This window comes from Mesocricetus auratus, unplaced genomic scaffold, assembly GCF_017639785.1.
Source record: "Mesocricetus auratus isolate SY011 unplaced genomic scaffold, BCM_Maur_2.0 Super-Scaffold_100027, whole genome shotgun sequence".
Classification (NCBI taxonomy): Eukaryota; Metazoa; Chordata; class Mammalia; order Rodentia; family Cricetidae; genus Mesocricetus; species Mesocricetus auratus.
In genome coordinates this window covers 6,882,194-6,898,619 of record NW_024429208.1, presented here as the reverse complement: position 1 = coordinate 6,898,619, position 16,426 = coordinate 6,882,194, and the positions used below count along the sequence as shown (strand labels likewise).

Here is a 16,426-nt window from a genome sequence, read left to right as displayed (position 1 = left end):
CAAAGGTTATCCCCCCCCCCCAGTGATGTGTGTCAAGCAGAAGGAGAGAAGAATTTCTCCATTTTCTACAGGGTGACATCACAGTGGTGGCACTCAATGTTTCAACAAAACATAAGAACAGAGCTGGAAAAGTACTATTCCTGTGTTTTTTACTGGTTTAACTTTTACTTAATACACTCAAGAACTCATAATTACTCAATGTCTTCATAAAACAACATAGAAACAAGTTGACAGTGTGCTTGGTAGTTTATGATGAATGATACATTTCAGGAGGCAACAAGACAGCTCAGCAGATGTAGCTCAATGAGTTCAAGGCCACCTTGAGCTACACAACAGGGAAGAGTAACAGAGCTCATGCCTTTGATCCCAGCACTAGGGAGGTGGAGAAAGGAGGCAGGAAGAGACAGGAACTCAGAACTTTTGCCTCTGAGGATTCATGGAGACAGGACTGTCATTTCAGCTGGGTAGAGGTAAGATCTCCTGGCTTGGCTGCTTTGCTTCTCTGACCCTCAGCTTGAACCCTAATATTAGACTCTGGGTTTTTAATTTTCCTGTTACAGTCCACAGTCAAGATGAAGAAAATGAGGCCGGGCGTTGGTGGTGTGTGCCTTTAATCCCAGCACTTGGGAGGCACAGACAGACAGATCTCTGTGAGTTTGAGGCCAGCCTGGTCTACAGAGCAAATTGTTCCAGGGCAGCCTCCAAAATAATACAGAGAAACCCTGTCTCAAAAAAAAAAAAGATGAAGAAAGTGGCAAATGTCTGCACTCAGTTTTCTTTCTCCTTCTTATACAGTTTAGGATCCCAGCCTAGGGAATGGTGCCACCTGGAGTGAGAGGGTCTTCCCACTTCAGTAAAAGTGACAGTCCCCCATAGGTATGACCTGGGTTCCATCTCCCATGTGATTCCAGATTTCATCAAGTTGACAGCTGAAAGGAGCAATCATGGAGATTACATGTCAGCAATAAGGGGAGTGGTTAGGTACATCCTGAGACATGCTTTCTGCATATGGGCAGTATTGAATGATTTACATTGAATACTTGCACATTTGCAGAACTTACCTGATTTTATGCAAGACCTCATAGTCAGTCACTGGTAATCCGAAAAGTTGTTCCCCAGATGAATATGTAACAAATTTCCTCCATAGATCATCAAAATTGGCCTACAACAAAGGTTTTTAAAGTTTTACTGACATAGAATTAATTTAGATCCCATTGAAGGATAATTCATTATAATTGAGAGAAGAGGTAACACACATAAAAGAAGTATCTGTGGGGCAAATTTATTCTGATCCAAGTCACCAGAGGAAGGCAGAGCACTTAGGAAAGTTACTTTCAAGCATTCTACACGCATCCATTTTATAATAAATTCATCATTTAATGAACTAAATGGTCTCCAGAAACGCTGTATTTCAAATCCCTGTCTGCACATTTGAAAGTAATATAATGGTATTTTTAAAAAACATCTGTAATTCAGGCTTTTTCACTACTTTGAACTGGCAATCCCTCTCTCCCACAGGATTCAAAAGTAAGAAAAACATTAGTGCTAGAGAGGCAGCCAATGTTTTCTGTACGCAATGCAGAGTGTAAAGAGTGAGAGATTTGATTGTAACACCAAGAGTAACACATTTCTTTTCCTTTCTTGGGATATTTTATGTTTCACTCTGTGTGTGTGTGTGTGTGTGTGTTTGTGTGTGTGTGTGTGTGTTGCCCCTGGAAGCCAGAAGAGGGCGCTGGATTCTCCTAGAGCTGGAGTTACAGGTGGTTGAGAGTCACCATGTGGGTGCTGGGAACAACACTCAGCACTCGGGAGGCAGAGGCAGGCAAATCTCTGCGAGTTCCAGGACAGCCTCCAAAACAATACAGAGAAACCCTGTCTCGAAAAAAAAAAAAAAAAAAGATGGAGGTGGAGGCAGATCCCTGGGGCCTGGTGGCCAGCCTAGTCTATTTGGTGAGTTCCAGGCCACTGAGAGACCCTATCTCCAAAAAAAAAAAAAAAAAAAGAAATAAAAGAAAAAGGTCACTGATGCCAAGAAATGACACCAAGGTTGTCCTCTAGCCTCCAAAGGCATGTGCACATATGCGCGCGCGCGAGCACACACACACACACACACATACACACACACACACAATTAGACTGCAACTAAAATTTGCACGTATTTTAAATGTCAATTTTCTATTGTAAGATAGAAAAAAATCACATTTTAAAATACTGTCTTGTCAATGTGACAGAAGAAACTGTCTTTACCTGGAATATCTGCAGCCTGTTGCTAGCTTCTTGGGGTGGAATATTTGGTACCATGGGTCCTTCCTGTAAGAAATAAAATCATCTCTGTTCCTACTCCTGATCAATGTGTGTGCCAGCTTACTGGTTCTATCTAGAACTTTATTTTTTTTTAAGAAGATTTAAATGGTTTTTGTGTGTGTTATCTGTGTGGGGGTGGTGTGCACACATGAGTGCAGGTACCCTCAGAGACCAGAAGAGGGCACAAGATCCCTTGTATCTGGATTGTGGGCATTGTGCGCTGCCCAGCATGGGTGATTATGTCCAAACTCCACTCCTTACAACTGAGCAGCTAGTACTCTTAACTACATGGGTGCTGGGATCAAACTCTGTCCTCTACAAGAGCAGCAAGTGTAACTGCTGAGCCATCTCTCCAGCCCCTCCATCAGAAATTCTGTGAGAATTCTACCCCCTAGAGAGGATAAAACCTGACCCTTCATTTCCTCCCTTTGGGATCGTTGCTTATTTTAACAGTCAAATCTGCTTACTTTCTCTATAACACATGCTCAAAGGAATAGCCATCCCCTTCATGAATAGTTGTAAATGGGCGGATTGGGTCATTACCGTAGAATTTACCTACTTCTTGAGAGGCGTCCCCCCTTCTTATCTCAGACAAACCTACCACACATTGCAACACGCAGCACGCCACATTTAAGTTACCGTCTCATAGGCTTCTGTAAAGTTAATAACGTCCTCACGAAAAATTTCCACCGACTCAAGCAGATTGCTTTTAAACTTGGGTTGCACTTGAACAAGCTCATCTTGTACGGAAACCTGGGATCAAGAGGGATACTCAGCATGAGGGTCTGAGTGATGTACTAAAAATGAGAGCTGTAATTCCTCTCTAGCAAGTTTATGTGCCACAGCCTGTGGGGATAAAGATGTCTCTGCTCACTTGCTGTAATAGGCGTGAAGGGGCCAGCTGCACTCACAGGATACTAACATCTCTCTGCCTTGTGATTTGAGAGGACTGTTAACGCCACAGATAGAAATTAACTCAGAATGCACCAGAGAACTAAATGTAAAGACTAAGACTGTGAAGCTAGGAAAGCGTAGATGTGATTCTGTATCGCTGCATCCGTCAATGGTTTCCTGCGTATGACAGGAAAATAGGGACAACAAAAGTAGAAACTGGACTGATTAGGATTTAATTAAAATTAAAAACAAAAAAACCACTGGTGCACTTCAAGAGATGCCACGGAGAAGGTGAAGCAGTTGGAGCTGGGGATACGGCTCAGTGAGACTCCGCTGAGAATGGATGAAGGCCTGAGTTTGATTGTTCCCAGCATCGCCAATCGATCAACCAATCAATTGATAAGGTATAAAGACTATGCAAAGTACAAGAGAGAAAATATTTACAAGCCATATATGAGGTAAGGAACCCGGAAAATACTAGAAACTCCTAAAACTTAACAAGAAAGAAAAGCTCAGTTTAAAAGACAAACAAGCAGCAGTTTTACATGCATATATTCCCAGTGATATACAAATGGCCGACAAAATGGTCAAAGGAATAGATGCCTAATATCATTAGCACCTGAGAAAAATAAAGTGCCTGGGGCGCTGTGCATGAACCTTGAAAATGAATGCTAAGTTAAAGATTCCTCACATAGGCCCACATAGTGTCTGATTCCATCTTCATTAAATATTCAGAAAGGAAAAAAAAAGTGCTCCAGGGCTGGGGTAAGGCAGAGAATGGAAACGCTTGCTAACAGCCACAGGGTTTCTTTGGGGGATAATGAATATGTTCCAAAATGAGGTCATGATGGTTCTTACACAGTTTTGTGGATATACAAAAAAAAAAAAACTGCTGAATTGCCTATTTCAAAATGGCCAGTCTTCTGGTGTGCAGGTTATATATCAATAAAATTATTGTTAGTGATAGTTTCCAAAAGTTCAAAATGTATTTTCCTGGAAGCCATGACTTAATAGAAAGATAGAATTAAGTGTGCGCTTACGGCTTTGCTCTGTAGCTTGTTGAACGAGTATCTCAAGGTGTCAACGCCCTCAGACTCTTCTTTGGTCACTTCAACTTCAAATCTGTTTAAAATGCCATAGGCTTCCTGCAAGGCAGAGGCAGGGTTCAGAACCATCTCAGTGCAAGTATATCCCAGAAGCTTTGGATACATCCTAAAAACACTGCATCTTCGACAAGCTGTGGAGAGGCCCGCAGGTTCTCACCAGGTTCCACAATGCTGGCTCAGAATTACTGGCTCGGAAACCCTCAATTCACTGTCACCTGGGCCATTCTGCAGGAGATTTGGACAGATCACAACAAGAACCCCGATCTTAGACAATATCCTTAGAGCTACTTCCTGTCATGCTCCTTGATCTTGGGGCAGCGCCTATGGGATAGTGTCCCCTACATGAAGACGGGGATTAGCTATATAAGGAACGGAGAGAAACCATGTGTATGACTACTCAGGAGAAAAGGGAGTAAAATGGGTCAAAGGACGGGTTAGGAGTTGGATTTACCAAAAGAATGTTAGCTGAACAAGTTGAGTGTATGATAATTTGCTAAATAGTGAGGGCCGGGTGATCAGCACCCCAAATTCCCAAATATTAAGATCTTTAAGGTAACAAAAATGTGAACCATTAGTTACCAAGAAGAATAAAACTCTAAATGGCCTCAGAACGCATAAGTGGTGATAAACACTGAGTACTCTGGTGGTGTGAGAAATGTCCTCCACGGGCTCAGGTATTTGAAAATTCTTGGTCCCCAGTTGGTGACCCAGTTTAGGGAAGTTTAGAACACACAGTCTTGCTGGAGGAAGTATGTCACTTGGGGCTGGGGGAGGGGGTTTCGAGCTTAAGGCTTTCCCCTCCTTCCAGTTTGCCCTCTCTGCTTTATGCTTGTGTTTGCAGATATGAAGTCTCAGCTGCCTGCTCTTGCAACCAAGCCTGCTGCTTGAGGTCATGCTCCCCCTACATGATGGACTCTCATCCCTGGGGAACAGTGAGCCAAAACACATCCCTCCATAGCCGCTTTCTGCCACAGTGTGTTACCACAGCAACAGAATGGTAACTAACAGAGGTACCAAGAGGAGGCGGTGCGAATGCCAGTTCCCCAGACACTGAGCCACAAGGGAATATGCTGTCTGAAGAGAACATAACAAGTGGCAAGCTAGAGTGGTTCTCATTATCGCTAGGAGTCAAAACAGTTACATATTTTAAATGCTGTTAAGTTATAAAATGCTTGTGACGGATGAAACAATGACATACCTAGTGAGCTCTAGGACCAAGATAATAGATGTGTATTCCTGGAAGTCACTGAGTTTGTCTTAAGCCACTGAGAATTTACACTTTGGTAATTTACCATTGCTGCAATGGGGAAAGAATATTGCGTTTTTCCTAACATTTTCTTTTGTTCATCCAAGCACCAGAAGGTGACTGCTGAGTCTACACAGACTTGTTCTTACTGTTCTGCTGCCTGTGGCATGTGTATGCTTGTAGGTAAAGTCAACCACTGGTTTCTAAGAAATTAAAGATATTTGGAGAACTTACCTAACAAAGTAGAATTAATACAAGAGGGTGTAGTCAATTCCTCCCACAAATTGTTGGTGTTGGTATCAAACACTGAACATTATCTAGCCCAGTAAAGCATGTTAACATTCCTCTGTATATGATTTGTGTCGAAGTCATTAGAATTCCCCCAAACACATCAACACTAGAAAAGATTATTCCATCTACTAGATGAAGGAATGTATTACAGAATCACTATTTTAAAACCTGCTTCTATTTTGAAAGGGCATTTCAGGAAGGCAAGATGCAATCATTTCTTACTTCAATGGGTCCCAAAGTCATGTCCATCTGAATTTCATTATCCCGGATGCAAGACAGAGCTTCCATGGCGAACCTGACATCGTCTAGGTCACGGATGGGCCTGGACAACTTTTTCAAGTACTCATTGATGAATGTTATCATGTCTGACATTTTCTTTTTGTACTCTTCATTCAAGTATCGACAGAGCAGCATCTTCCAGGCCTTGGCCTCAATTGACAAGGCTAACTTCATTGGCTCTGGTGAGAACAAGAAAGATGAAGACTGAAGCTCTAAAACGGTTTGCTGCGTGTGCTGTGAATCTCAGCCATCCTGCCTCATTCAGCATTCACTGGCCACAAGTGACAGCTGGTCACCGGAAGCACACCTGGCCTGTTAGATGTGCTGGAAAGTTACTAGACTTCAAAGAGCGCTCCTACAAATCTGGCTTCAGGAGAAGGATATGACAGTCTTTGCGGGCAGTCTCTAAAGGGATGCTGCTGCTGGGTAAGTCGTGCTTGCTCTGGACACCCTACCATCAGGCCCTGCTTATTCCCTCTAGGGAAGCTCTTTTCCATGGAGTGAAACCCCATGTTTCTCCCAGCCAACCGTGGCCCTAGCTTGCCTTCTGTTCTACCCGCTGTCTCACCCACACGGTTAGAATATTTACACAGCATGGCTCTCCCCTGATGGACCGTCCCGGCTCAATACAGAGCAATTGGGACCGATCTAAAGGGTGCTTCTGTAGGGACTGGAGGTGAGGGAGAGGCAGTCTGGAAAGCAGAAAACCCAGAGCGAGGAAGTGAGGAGTAGAGAATGGGCACATGAGAGTCGAGCCCACAGAGGCCCGAAGAGAGCACTGGATCCTGTGGAGCTGGAGTTACAGACAGTTGTGAGCCACCTGACAGGGCTCTTGGGAACCAAACTCGGCAAAAGCAGTACATCCTCTTAGCCAGGGAATCATCATCTCTCCGGCCTCATAGCTTTATATTTTAACACAGCGTGAATTGGGTGTGGTGGCTCATGTCTGTAATCCCAACACTCAGAAGACTGAGGCAGGAGGATCAGGAGTTCAGGGCCACCTTCAGCTATATATTTAGTTTGGGGCTAGCCTGGACTAAATGGGACTCTGCCCTAGAAAAGAGAAAAGAAAGGGGGGGTGTAAAAGAATATGAATGGCCTAGAACTACTTGGCATTTACAATATTATACCAAAGCTGCTTGCTGAGTCAAATACCATTTCATGGGTCATATCCTGATGTCCCTACCATACAACGTAAAATATCTTTACCTTGTAAAAATACAGATTCTACTTTATGTAACTCTTAGACTCAAGAGCAGACTACAGGAGTAATTTGGCTGCAATCCCTGCAGCGGCCCTCCTCCTCTTACAGATACCACCGAGACATCATGTTTGAGTCCCCAGCTACCAGATTCCCAGGTGCCTAGGTTCCTCACCTACAGAGGTGAGTTTGTGACAAAGCAGGCATCCATGTGTCCTGTTCCCCACCCCTCCCTCATCTCCTGCCTTGGAATCAGACAGCCTGGCTACAGCCTTTACAGTGAAACTTGCCCCATCCTCAGAGTCACACGAAGGGACCTCAATTCTGCCATGGGCCCTGACTCCTCCTCAGAGGTCCCACCATGCTGTTGTCTGTCTGTCCGTGGTGTTAGTAACTCTTCTAATAACTCCTTACTCCCAACAGCCCATCTCAGTGTCCTCCTTAGCCCCTCATCCACGACCCACCAGTAACACTGGTGACATTACCTGTGTGCAATTCAAGAGCTCCTACGACAATAATGGGTTTCAGCTCATCGATCTCCTGTTCGAATGTGGCGTAGTGGAGAATCTCTGACCTGATCTCAGTCAGGGACGGGTTGTTGGCCAAAAACTCCTGTCAGGTAAGGCAACAGTCAACACTCCCTTCTGCCCTCAGGAGTCCAACACATGCACTTAGAACAGTTAGCCTGGAAAACTGGACTTGTTCTGTAGCGGGATTCCCGTACAGGGAGATGAAACCCTAAGGCACCCTGATAGGAAGCAGGGTTCATTGGAACCAGCTGAAACTGGTCCAGTGGATTCACAGCACAGCAGTGAGTGCCTCATATACCCTTCCTCCCGTCCTTTATGGTTTAGCTCTCTGCTCCTTACACGCTAACGGACATCATGACTGGGTGGTTCAAGTTACAGGGTAATCAGTCATACATCTGCACACAGACACTGATAATGCCATATTGCCTTCCCTTTGCTCTGGGAGGGTCCTAACTACAACTCATACACTTTTACATTTGTCCATGCTACGAGCCAATGGCTTGGAAAAGAACAAGCTATCCCGGTAGGCTGTACGATACATGTCTGCATGAAGGAGTGACACGGGACAATAGGACTGCTTAACCTGGGCTCAGCAGCCCCCCTGGGTCTCTACTGTGCATGGCTGTCCTCAGAGTTGAAGCTGGGCCAGCCTGCAAAAGATCATCACAGCTGGCTGTTGCTGACTGTTGACCCTCCCTCACAGAAGAAGAGAACAGGAAGGGCCACAGGACCCTCACCAAGTCTCCAGCCACTCTTCCCACCCAACCCAATGCAAGTGTGCCCTAACTGCCCATGATGTTGAGGGTCTCTTGGAAGGGCTAGAGAACATAGGATGGAAAGGTCTAAAAAAGAAAGGGCTCCATGTGTAGAGCCCATGTACAAGGTATCATCAATGCTGGCGCGGCCCTCTCATCGTGCGGCTATTTTAGGATCACTCATGCTCTACGCATAACTAAACTCATTTGTTCCCCAAAGGGAACCTCGGGAGAAGTGAACTTTAGTTTGTCACTGGGGCTTTACGAGGAAGCAACTATGTTGTCGAGTCCTGCCAGAGCCTCACTGCTGTCAGCTGCCTTAGGGTATCACTGTGAGAATAGCCAGTTGCTTGGCATATGTAGGTTCTTGCCCTCTGTTCAGAGTTCTCTCATTATCTCCAACAGCTTCATCCAGTCCCTACCCCCACCCCGTCTCCACATACACACACCAAACACACACACCACATGCCCATACCACACACCACACACACACATACACATATACACACCACACACACACATACACACACATACATACACACACACCACACACATATACACCACACACATACATACACACACACCACACACATACATACACACACACCACACATACACACTCACACACACACATATCTCACATACACACCACACACACATATACATACATACACACACACACACACAATCAGTAGAAGCACACCTTCACTTTCACGTCCCGGTCTTCGGTCCACAGAGTCTTGTATTTCTGAAAGTCCTGCAGGGCCTCATTGGCCGCCTTCCGGAGAGAATTCACGGAGGAAGACAGGAGGAGGACCAGTTTGGAGATGTCTTTGTGCTCTGCCACCCCAGGGTAAAAGTTCTTTAGCTTCCTGGCAGGAATCGCTTCTTCAAAGGATCCTGAAAGCAGATGTCTCCAGTGTAGACAACATGATAGCATGTATATTGTGTGTGTGTGTGTGTGTAGTGACCAGCTTGTGGGAGTCAACTCTCTCCTACCATGTGGGCTCTGAGACTTGAACTTGGATTGCAGTGTCAGGCTGGGCAGCAAATGCCTTTACTTTCTGGGCCATCTTGCTGCCCCCTCCACCTTTGTTTTTGAGACAGGGTCTCATACTAGCCCAGGTTGGTCTTGAACTTGCTATGTAAGTGCCAAGGTCCTTGACTTCTGATCCTCATACAGCTGCCTCCCTCTTGAGTGCTGGGATGATGGGTGTGTGCCACCACGACTGGCTATTGGCTTTTGATTGGCCCATGCAGCACTTAAAAAACAAAACAGTTTTTGACAACTAAAAAGCATGAGCCTTCGTGCGAAACTACAGACTCTCGGTTTCTTTCTCCCTTGAAACCGTGGGATTAGGGGCCTACACAGGAGTGACAGCTGGGTTGACTGGAACTATGGCGCCTACCCCGTTGCCTGTCATCCCACTTGCTCCGCTACTGGATTAGATTTATACAAAAGAAAGCACAAAGTGCTAGCCTAACCTGACCAGCTAGCTAACTGATGCTGTGGCATGCCTTGGTAGGTCAGAGATCTGTGTTACTGAGAAGCTCACCATAAAGGCCACACCTGAGGCTGAAGAGATGGGGGGACAGTTTAGAGCAAGCTGGGTTCCATTCCCAGCACCCATGTGGTGGGTCACAACTGTTCATAATGCCAGTACCAGGGAACTCAGTGCCCTTTGCCCATCTCAGTGGGCACCAGGCACACGTGGGGTGCACAGGTATACACGCAAGGAAAACATTTATATGCATAAAACAAACCTAAAAAAAACTAAGACCGTGTCTGCTTATCACTTCATGTCTTGAGACATCTGTTAGCAATTTGGGGCTATTACCCAACATGCAGCTGTGAAAGCCACAATAGTTTGAGAGCACATAGGATGCTGAAAGGAGAGCTGGTGTTCTGGTTTCTTTTCACACTTTGCCTTCCAAAATTACTGCAAAACAATGATAAAACTGCAAACCTTTGCTCACTGAGGAACAACTAGAAAGAAATGACTGTGTACATGTACACACACACACACACAAACACAAACACACACACATGGAGGCTGGAGAGGTGGCTCAGTGGTTTAGCTCAATTGCTGCTCTTGGGGAGGACCCAAGTTCAGTTTTCAACATCCATTATCAGGAGGCAACCACCTGTAACTCCAGATCCAGGGTATCTGGTGCCCTCTTCTGGCCTCTGTAAGCACCTGCACTCACATGCATAGGCACATGCATACACATTTTGAGCTAACTGGGTGTTTCAAGTTCCTTACTCTCTTCCTTCTTCAGAAGTTTTCCTGTGCTTGGGTGGTTTTGGTCGATGCGAGAGGAACTGTTAGGAACGGACTTGATTCGTCTGACCTGCTGTTGTCCCCAGTGTGCCACTCCTCTGCTGACCTCCAGGGTAAACTGGATCATGCGGTTGATGGCTTGCTGAATGTCATCCAGGCTAGGAACCATCACCTGTAGGGAACATCAGCCTGTGTGTGATTCTACCAGCACACAAGTGCTCCCCAGCCAACCCCTGATTCTAGTCGTCCCAACTCCCCATGAGCAGTCAGAGCCCGTGTTGGGATGCTTTTAAGTGAGGGTTGTGCCAGGAGGTGCTGCAGATATCCTGTATCCTGGATTTCCCAGTTCTACCTACTGGCCAAAAGGTCAAGGAATCCACATCAGTGAACTAAAACCACAGAACAAGCTACAGCACTGTGACTCCTTATGCTTTTTTGCAGTGTGTCATAACAGCTACAAAGTTCTTTGCAGGTCAGGCTGTGGGGTATGGCTTTAGGAGGGTCACAGGCTGATGGCATCTAGACTACCCTGTGTGGCTTAGAGCTCCAGCCAGCAGCAAGCAGCTGGGCTGCTATTGGAAAATGTAGGAGCCTCACGACGTTCAGTGTGCAGATTCCTTTCACTCTATGCTACAATATTCAAAAGGGTGCCTCATGATGCTGAGTTTGGAACAGGGATTGTGGCTGCTATGGTGACTTTATTTTAATGTCTAAATAAAAATGTAGGATGATTTCTATTTGTGAATCGATGTGAATTGATGGCAGACCAGACCTTCACTCCTACACCAGTTTGGAATACACGATGAGCCATTTTAGAAGTAGGATGGATGTGTGCATGTATATGTTAGTAGGGATCAAGCCCAGTGTCCCTCTATGCACTGAGCAAATGTGTTCTATCCCTGAACTATACCTCAGCTCAAAGGTTCTAATAACAGACACAAATGGTGGCATTTTTACTTTTATTTTTACTCAAGTCTAGGGGAAGTAAAAATACATGCTCAGGGATTTTAAAAAAGTGTACCTCTTGCACAGGTCCCAAGCTCAGTTTCCAGAACCCATGCTGGATAGCTCACAACCACCTGTAGGTCCAGTTTCAGAGGTTCTGACACCCTCTTCTGGCCTCCATGGGTACCGCACTCATATATGCACATACACACATACAAACAAACACACACACACAGAAATAAAAAACTTTTAAAGTAATATAAAATAAAGACACACAGAACCAAGGTCTTACTCTAAGTGAAAGTCCAGTTCTCGTGCAGAATTTTTTTTTCATTTTATTTATTTACTTATTTTTTGCAATGCTGGGGACCCAAAGTCCCATGCTCTAAACACTCACCGAATACTGTGCTTTTAAAATACATTGCTGAAATATCACCATAAATAAGACTTACCACATTAGGAATTGCAAGATGCACTTCGGTTTTTATAAAGGAAATGATATCCTCTGACCGTTTCCGCCCCTGGCTAGAATGAACAAACAATGAATGTCAGCCTGAATTTCAGTTTCTAACACTGTACATTTCCACCCTAAAAACAAAGACCATCTTTAATCCTGGAAAAGCAAACGCCACCCCCGCCACTCCCGAGCCCAAGCTCAGGGAACATCAAGAAGAGGCAGCAGAAAGCATGTAAGATGCCGAGTCCCAGATGTGAGGTGACTATTGCACCCATTAACTCCCTGCCTCTACAGCTACCTGCACCAGGCCTGCATAAGAACAAGCCAACACCATCAGCCAGCATTACACAGTCAGTACTGATACCACCAACAGGGAGACCAATAGAAAAAAAGGACACGAAGATGGAAGGGGGTGTGTTGGAAGTGCCTGAGGAGGGTAGGAAGAGGGGTTTGGGAGTAGATATATCAATGGACATTGTTTACATGTATGAAACTGTGATAAAAATCAACGAAAAGATACTGTGCTTTTACAAGACTATTTTAAAATACCAAGTTACGCCAAAAGAATGCTCTTTATCACAGAACCATAAACTCTCAGAAGTAAAATATTCATCAAGCATACATCTCCTAGGATTTTAGTATTGGCTTCCGCTCGGTAATGGCTAGTCATACAATGCCACCAAATGGCATTCTTTTGAGGGACTAGGACAGGCAGACTCCCTGGTAGGCACACAGATAGGGAGAGGGGCCACGGCTAGGTAATAAAGGTGATTTTCCAAGATGGTCAGCCTCCTCCTCACCCTCTTGACTTGAGACAAAAGCCTGGCAGCTTGAAACAAAAGCCTTGTATGTAGGTGGCTTCTCCCACCAGCAGGCCCACTGCTGGGGGACTGGCCTAACAAGTCCAAGGTGGGATCGGGAAATGTCACTTTATAGTTCTGGGCCAATCAACTGTCCTATCTGTCTTCAAATTGCCCTACCCTAAAGTGTTCTGATGGAAGCACCACTTCAGCCCCTGGCATCCATATACCCAGAGTCTGGAATGTTCTGGGGGAAGTTCCACCTTAATTCCCCTCTCCTCCCTCTCCCTCTCCCTCTCCCTCTCCCTCTCCCCAAGCCCTGCCCCATCCCCAAAAGCCCACCAAACAGGGTTCCTCCCCAGAGATGCTCAAGACCACTCCCACAGGGTATTTAAACTATCCCCCAGAAAACAGACACGTGGTTTTCTGGTGCCTCTTTCCCCCTCTCTCTCTGGAGAGCTTGAAAATCATCTGGGAGTGTTTTATCCATTAAACCTGGGCTTTTTCTAATTCAGTTTGATTTGGTCTGCTTTGGATTGCTGCATTGGTGGAGAGGCTTATCGGGGTGCAGAAACTTTTCATAAAATAAGGGAAGAAACCCCTCAGAAGCTTTAAAATCCCCAGCTCTCGGGAAGAGACTGGATTTGTCATCTTAGTCCCCTCTGCTTCACAGAGGCCTTTTTTCTCTGTGTCTGCTGTGTGTGCCCGTGTCTCCTCACCATTGATAACCCTTCCTTCATCTGCTGATTCCATCTGCGACTGTCTGCAGTGCCTGCTGCACTCGAGATCTTTCCTGCCGTTTAATTTTTTAATTGGCAGATAAAACAAACCTGATGAGGACCCCTAGATTGATGCTCACAGGCTTATAACAATGGAGGCTGTCACCAATAAAAAACATACTTCATGTTATTTATTATTTACTCATTTTTATACTGCTGTGGTTAAAATGAGGCCTTTGCCTATGGTAGGAAAATATTCTACTACTGAGCTATATCCTCAGTCTTCATTTTCTTTTTGCTTTGAGACAGGGTTTCACCAAGTTGCCCAGGGCTGCCTTTCACTGGCAGGAGCCCAGGCTGACTTTGAACCTGTGATTCTCCTGCCTTAACTTCCTAATTACCTGGGATTATGAGCTTGTGCCACCAGACCCAGGGTCATGCACTTTTTAATAGACGCTCCTACATGATGAGGCACGGAAGAAATAAATCATTATGGTCCGTTTTCAGTATGAGGTGTGCTGAAAGCTCATCCAGGCTGCAGGGAAGCGATAGGCCCCTCCCCCAGCTGAAGCTAGCTTGTCTCTGGGACTCTGAGAAGTGGACAGCTGCGGATATTCACTGTCAGTAAAGAGGCAATCCCGAGACAAAAACTGTTCATAAGCTAAAGTTCTATGTCCTGAACCAATAGGGCAGTGAATTTGGGACAGGGACACTTCCTGGCCTCTAAGGAGAAAGGACAGGAAATTTTACAATGAGGGGGCTTTGAAAGCCACTGTCTTGGACCAAATCAGCAGACTGACCCGTTTTCGCCTTTTCTCTATGCCGGCACCCCTTTCTGCAGAACCGTATATTAACGACTGTTTTGTTTCCACTGTCTCTTCAATTTGTTATTACCTTATTTCCCACAGATAGGAGATCCCAGTCAAAGCCTTCTAGAAACTGCTTTTTAAACGATGTCACTAGTGTATAGACACAGACACACGGACCCACACAGAGATGAAAATTAGTCTAACTAGCAGCCTCTGCCTATTGCTCTCCTAGACACCCACTGCTCTCCTAGACAAGACTATTTGAAAAAAGTGCAGACTTTCTGTTCTCTTTCTCCTTGTGAAGGCAAGAAATGCTGTGCCTGGGACAAAAACACCCGTCTGTGTGTGAGCACCAGCAGAGAGACAGGGTCCAAAAGAAAGATAAAGTCCAAAAGCACACAGAGAGCTGGCTTTTTAACCACTCAGTCCCCCATTCTTTCAGTGAGGCTCGAACAAGCAAACAAAAGCGCACTAACTCAGTCTCCCTTTGAGACCCAATAAAACAGGAGGGGACCAAGATACAAAGGGTACAATCTGAGAACCAGAAAAAGCTCCCCAAACACAAGCCGGCAGCCCAACCAAAATGCATCAGATAAACACCATTCTCCGACCTGTCTCAGAAACCAAGGGGTCCAGTGGGTAGCCACACATCCTGCTCCTCACCCCCTTTCCTGCCTCCAGCTCCATCCACAGAGAGCTGTAAGAAGAAACACCCAGCCCACACCCACCCACACCCCTCCACCCTTCCGCTATATGGGTCTTGATTTCTCTTCAGAGCCCCTACCATGCTGTCTCTGATGCTGGAGCCTGAACTGCTCAGGGCCCCCTTCATGTTGTTGTCTGTCTGCCCATGACACTGATAATAATACATGTATGTTAATAATAATATATGTGTATATATGATGAGTTCTGTTCATTTAGAAAAGGCTAGTATAGCTACCTAGTTTGGGATACATAAGACCCTGTCTCAAAAATAAACAGACAAATAATAAAATAAGAGCTGCTATTGAAATACATTATTACAGGCACATTTTCAACTTGCCTTCCAACAAATATTCTCCTTTTCATTGTGTCCAAAGATAAGCGTGTAGCTTTTTGTAGACTGTCCAGTAATTGATGAGAGAAGAAAACATAGACCTCCTTACATTCCTGTAATAAGAAATTATGTTACATTTAATGCCAGAAATGAACACCTGACATCCCCAGAGTGACATGTGAGCAGTAAGAAAGAATAAACCATGCAATTTCAGTGATGCTGGACAAATAAATTCAACCCTACATTTCTTGCCTGGGTTTCTTTAGATACACATAACAAATATTTGTTAATGTATGAAGAGAGCTTGCAGAAACAGCCTAGCAGGCCATGTGAGGGCAGACCCAAAGGTACAATTGAAAAAAAAACCCAGTGTGTTTGTATAATCCAGGTTTAAAAAAAAGACAGTGTGTTTGTATAATCCAGGTTTGCTCAATATTCGATAACGCACACTGAAACTTGAGTGTGCGGTTTCTCAATGCTCAGTGTGGGGGAGGGGTGGAGGGGGGTCTATGAGTCTCTCTCCTCAGAATGAGAGAGATCCAGCCTCTGCTTTCTTCTGTCATTGTTCCTCCGTTGGTCATGATAGGAGTCAAACCCAGGCCCCTTCTGTAGGCTCAGGCTAGCCCAGTCCCTAGAGCCCTGGAGCGCCCCCCACCCTTTTACCAGGAGCCACACACAGGGCCTGGTTCTGCTTCTCACTACCCCGTCCCCCTTTAAGGCCAGTGGAAGAGTGGGGGCAGAACAAAGAGTTACCAAAACAGAGAGTAGTGCC

At 45.3% G+C, this 16,426-nt stretch overlaps 1 protein-coding gene across 1 annotated transcript in view; it reads right to left on the bottom strand.

The window, feature by feature from the left end:
* The window catches only part of Dnah8 (dynein axonemal heavy chain 8), a 225,385-nt gene that overhangs the window by 147,728 nt on the left and 61,231 nt on the right, over nt 1-16,426 (bottom strand). Inside the window, exons 24-33 of the mRNA XM_040732039.1 lie at nt 15,661-15,767; nt 12,286-12,358; nt 10,871-11,060; nt 9,310-9,506; nt 7,807-7,933; nt 6,064-6,299; nt 4,239-4,343; nt 2,944-3,057; nt 2,248-2,310; nt 1,062-1,162 (exon numbers count right to left, since the gene is read on the bottom strand). Coding sequence (XP_040587973.1) covers nt 1,062-1,162; nt 2,248-2,310; nt 2,944-3,057; nt 4,239-4,343; nt 6,064-6,299; nt 7,807-7,933; nt 9,310-9,506; nt 10,871-11,060; nt 12,286-12,358; nt 15,661-15,767 — 1,313 coding nt within the window. The remainder of the gene's footprint in view (nt 1-1,061; nt 1,163-2,247; nt 2,311-2,943; nt 3,058-4,238; nt 4,344-6,063; nt 6,300-7,806; nt 7,934-9,309; nt 9,507-10,870; nt 11,061-12,285; nt 12,359-15,660; nt 15,768-16,426) is intronic.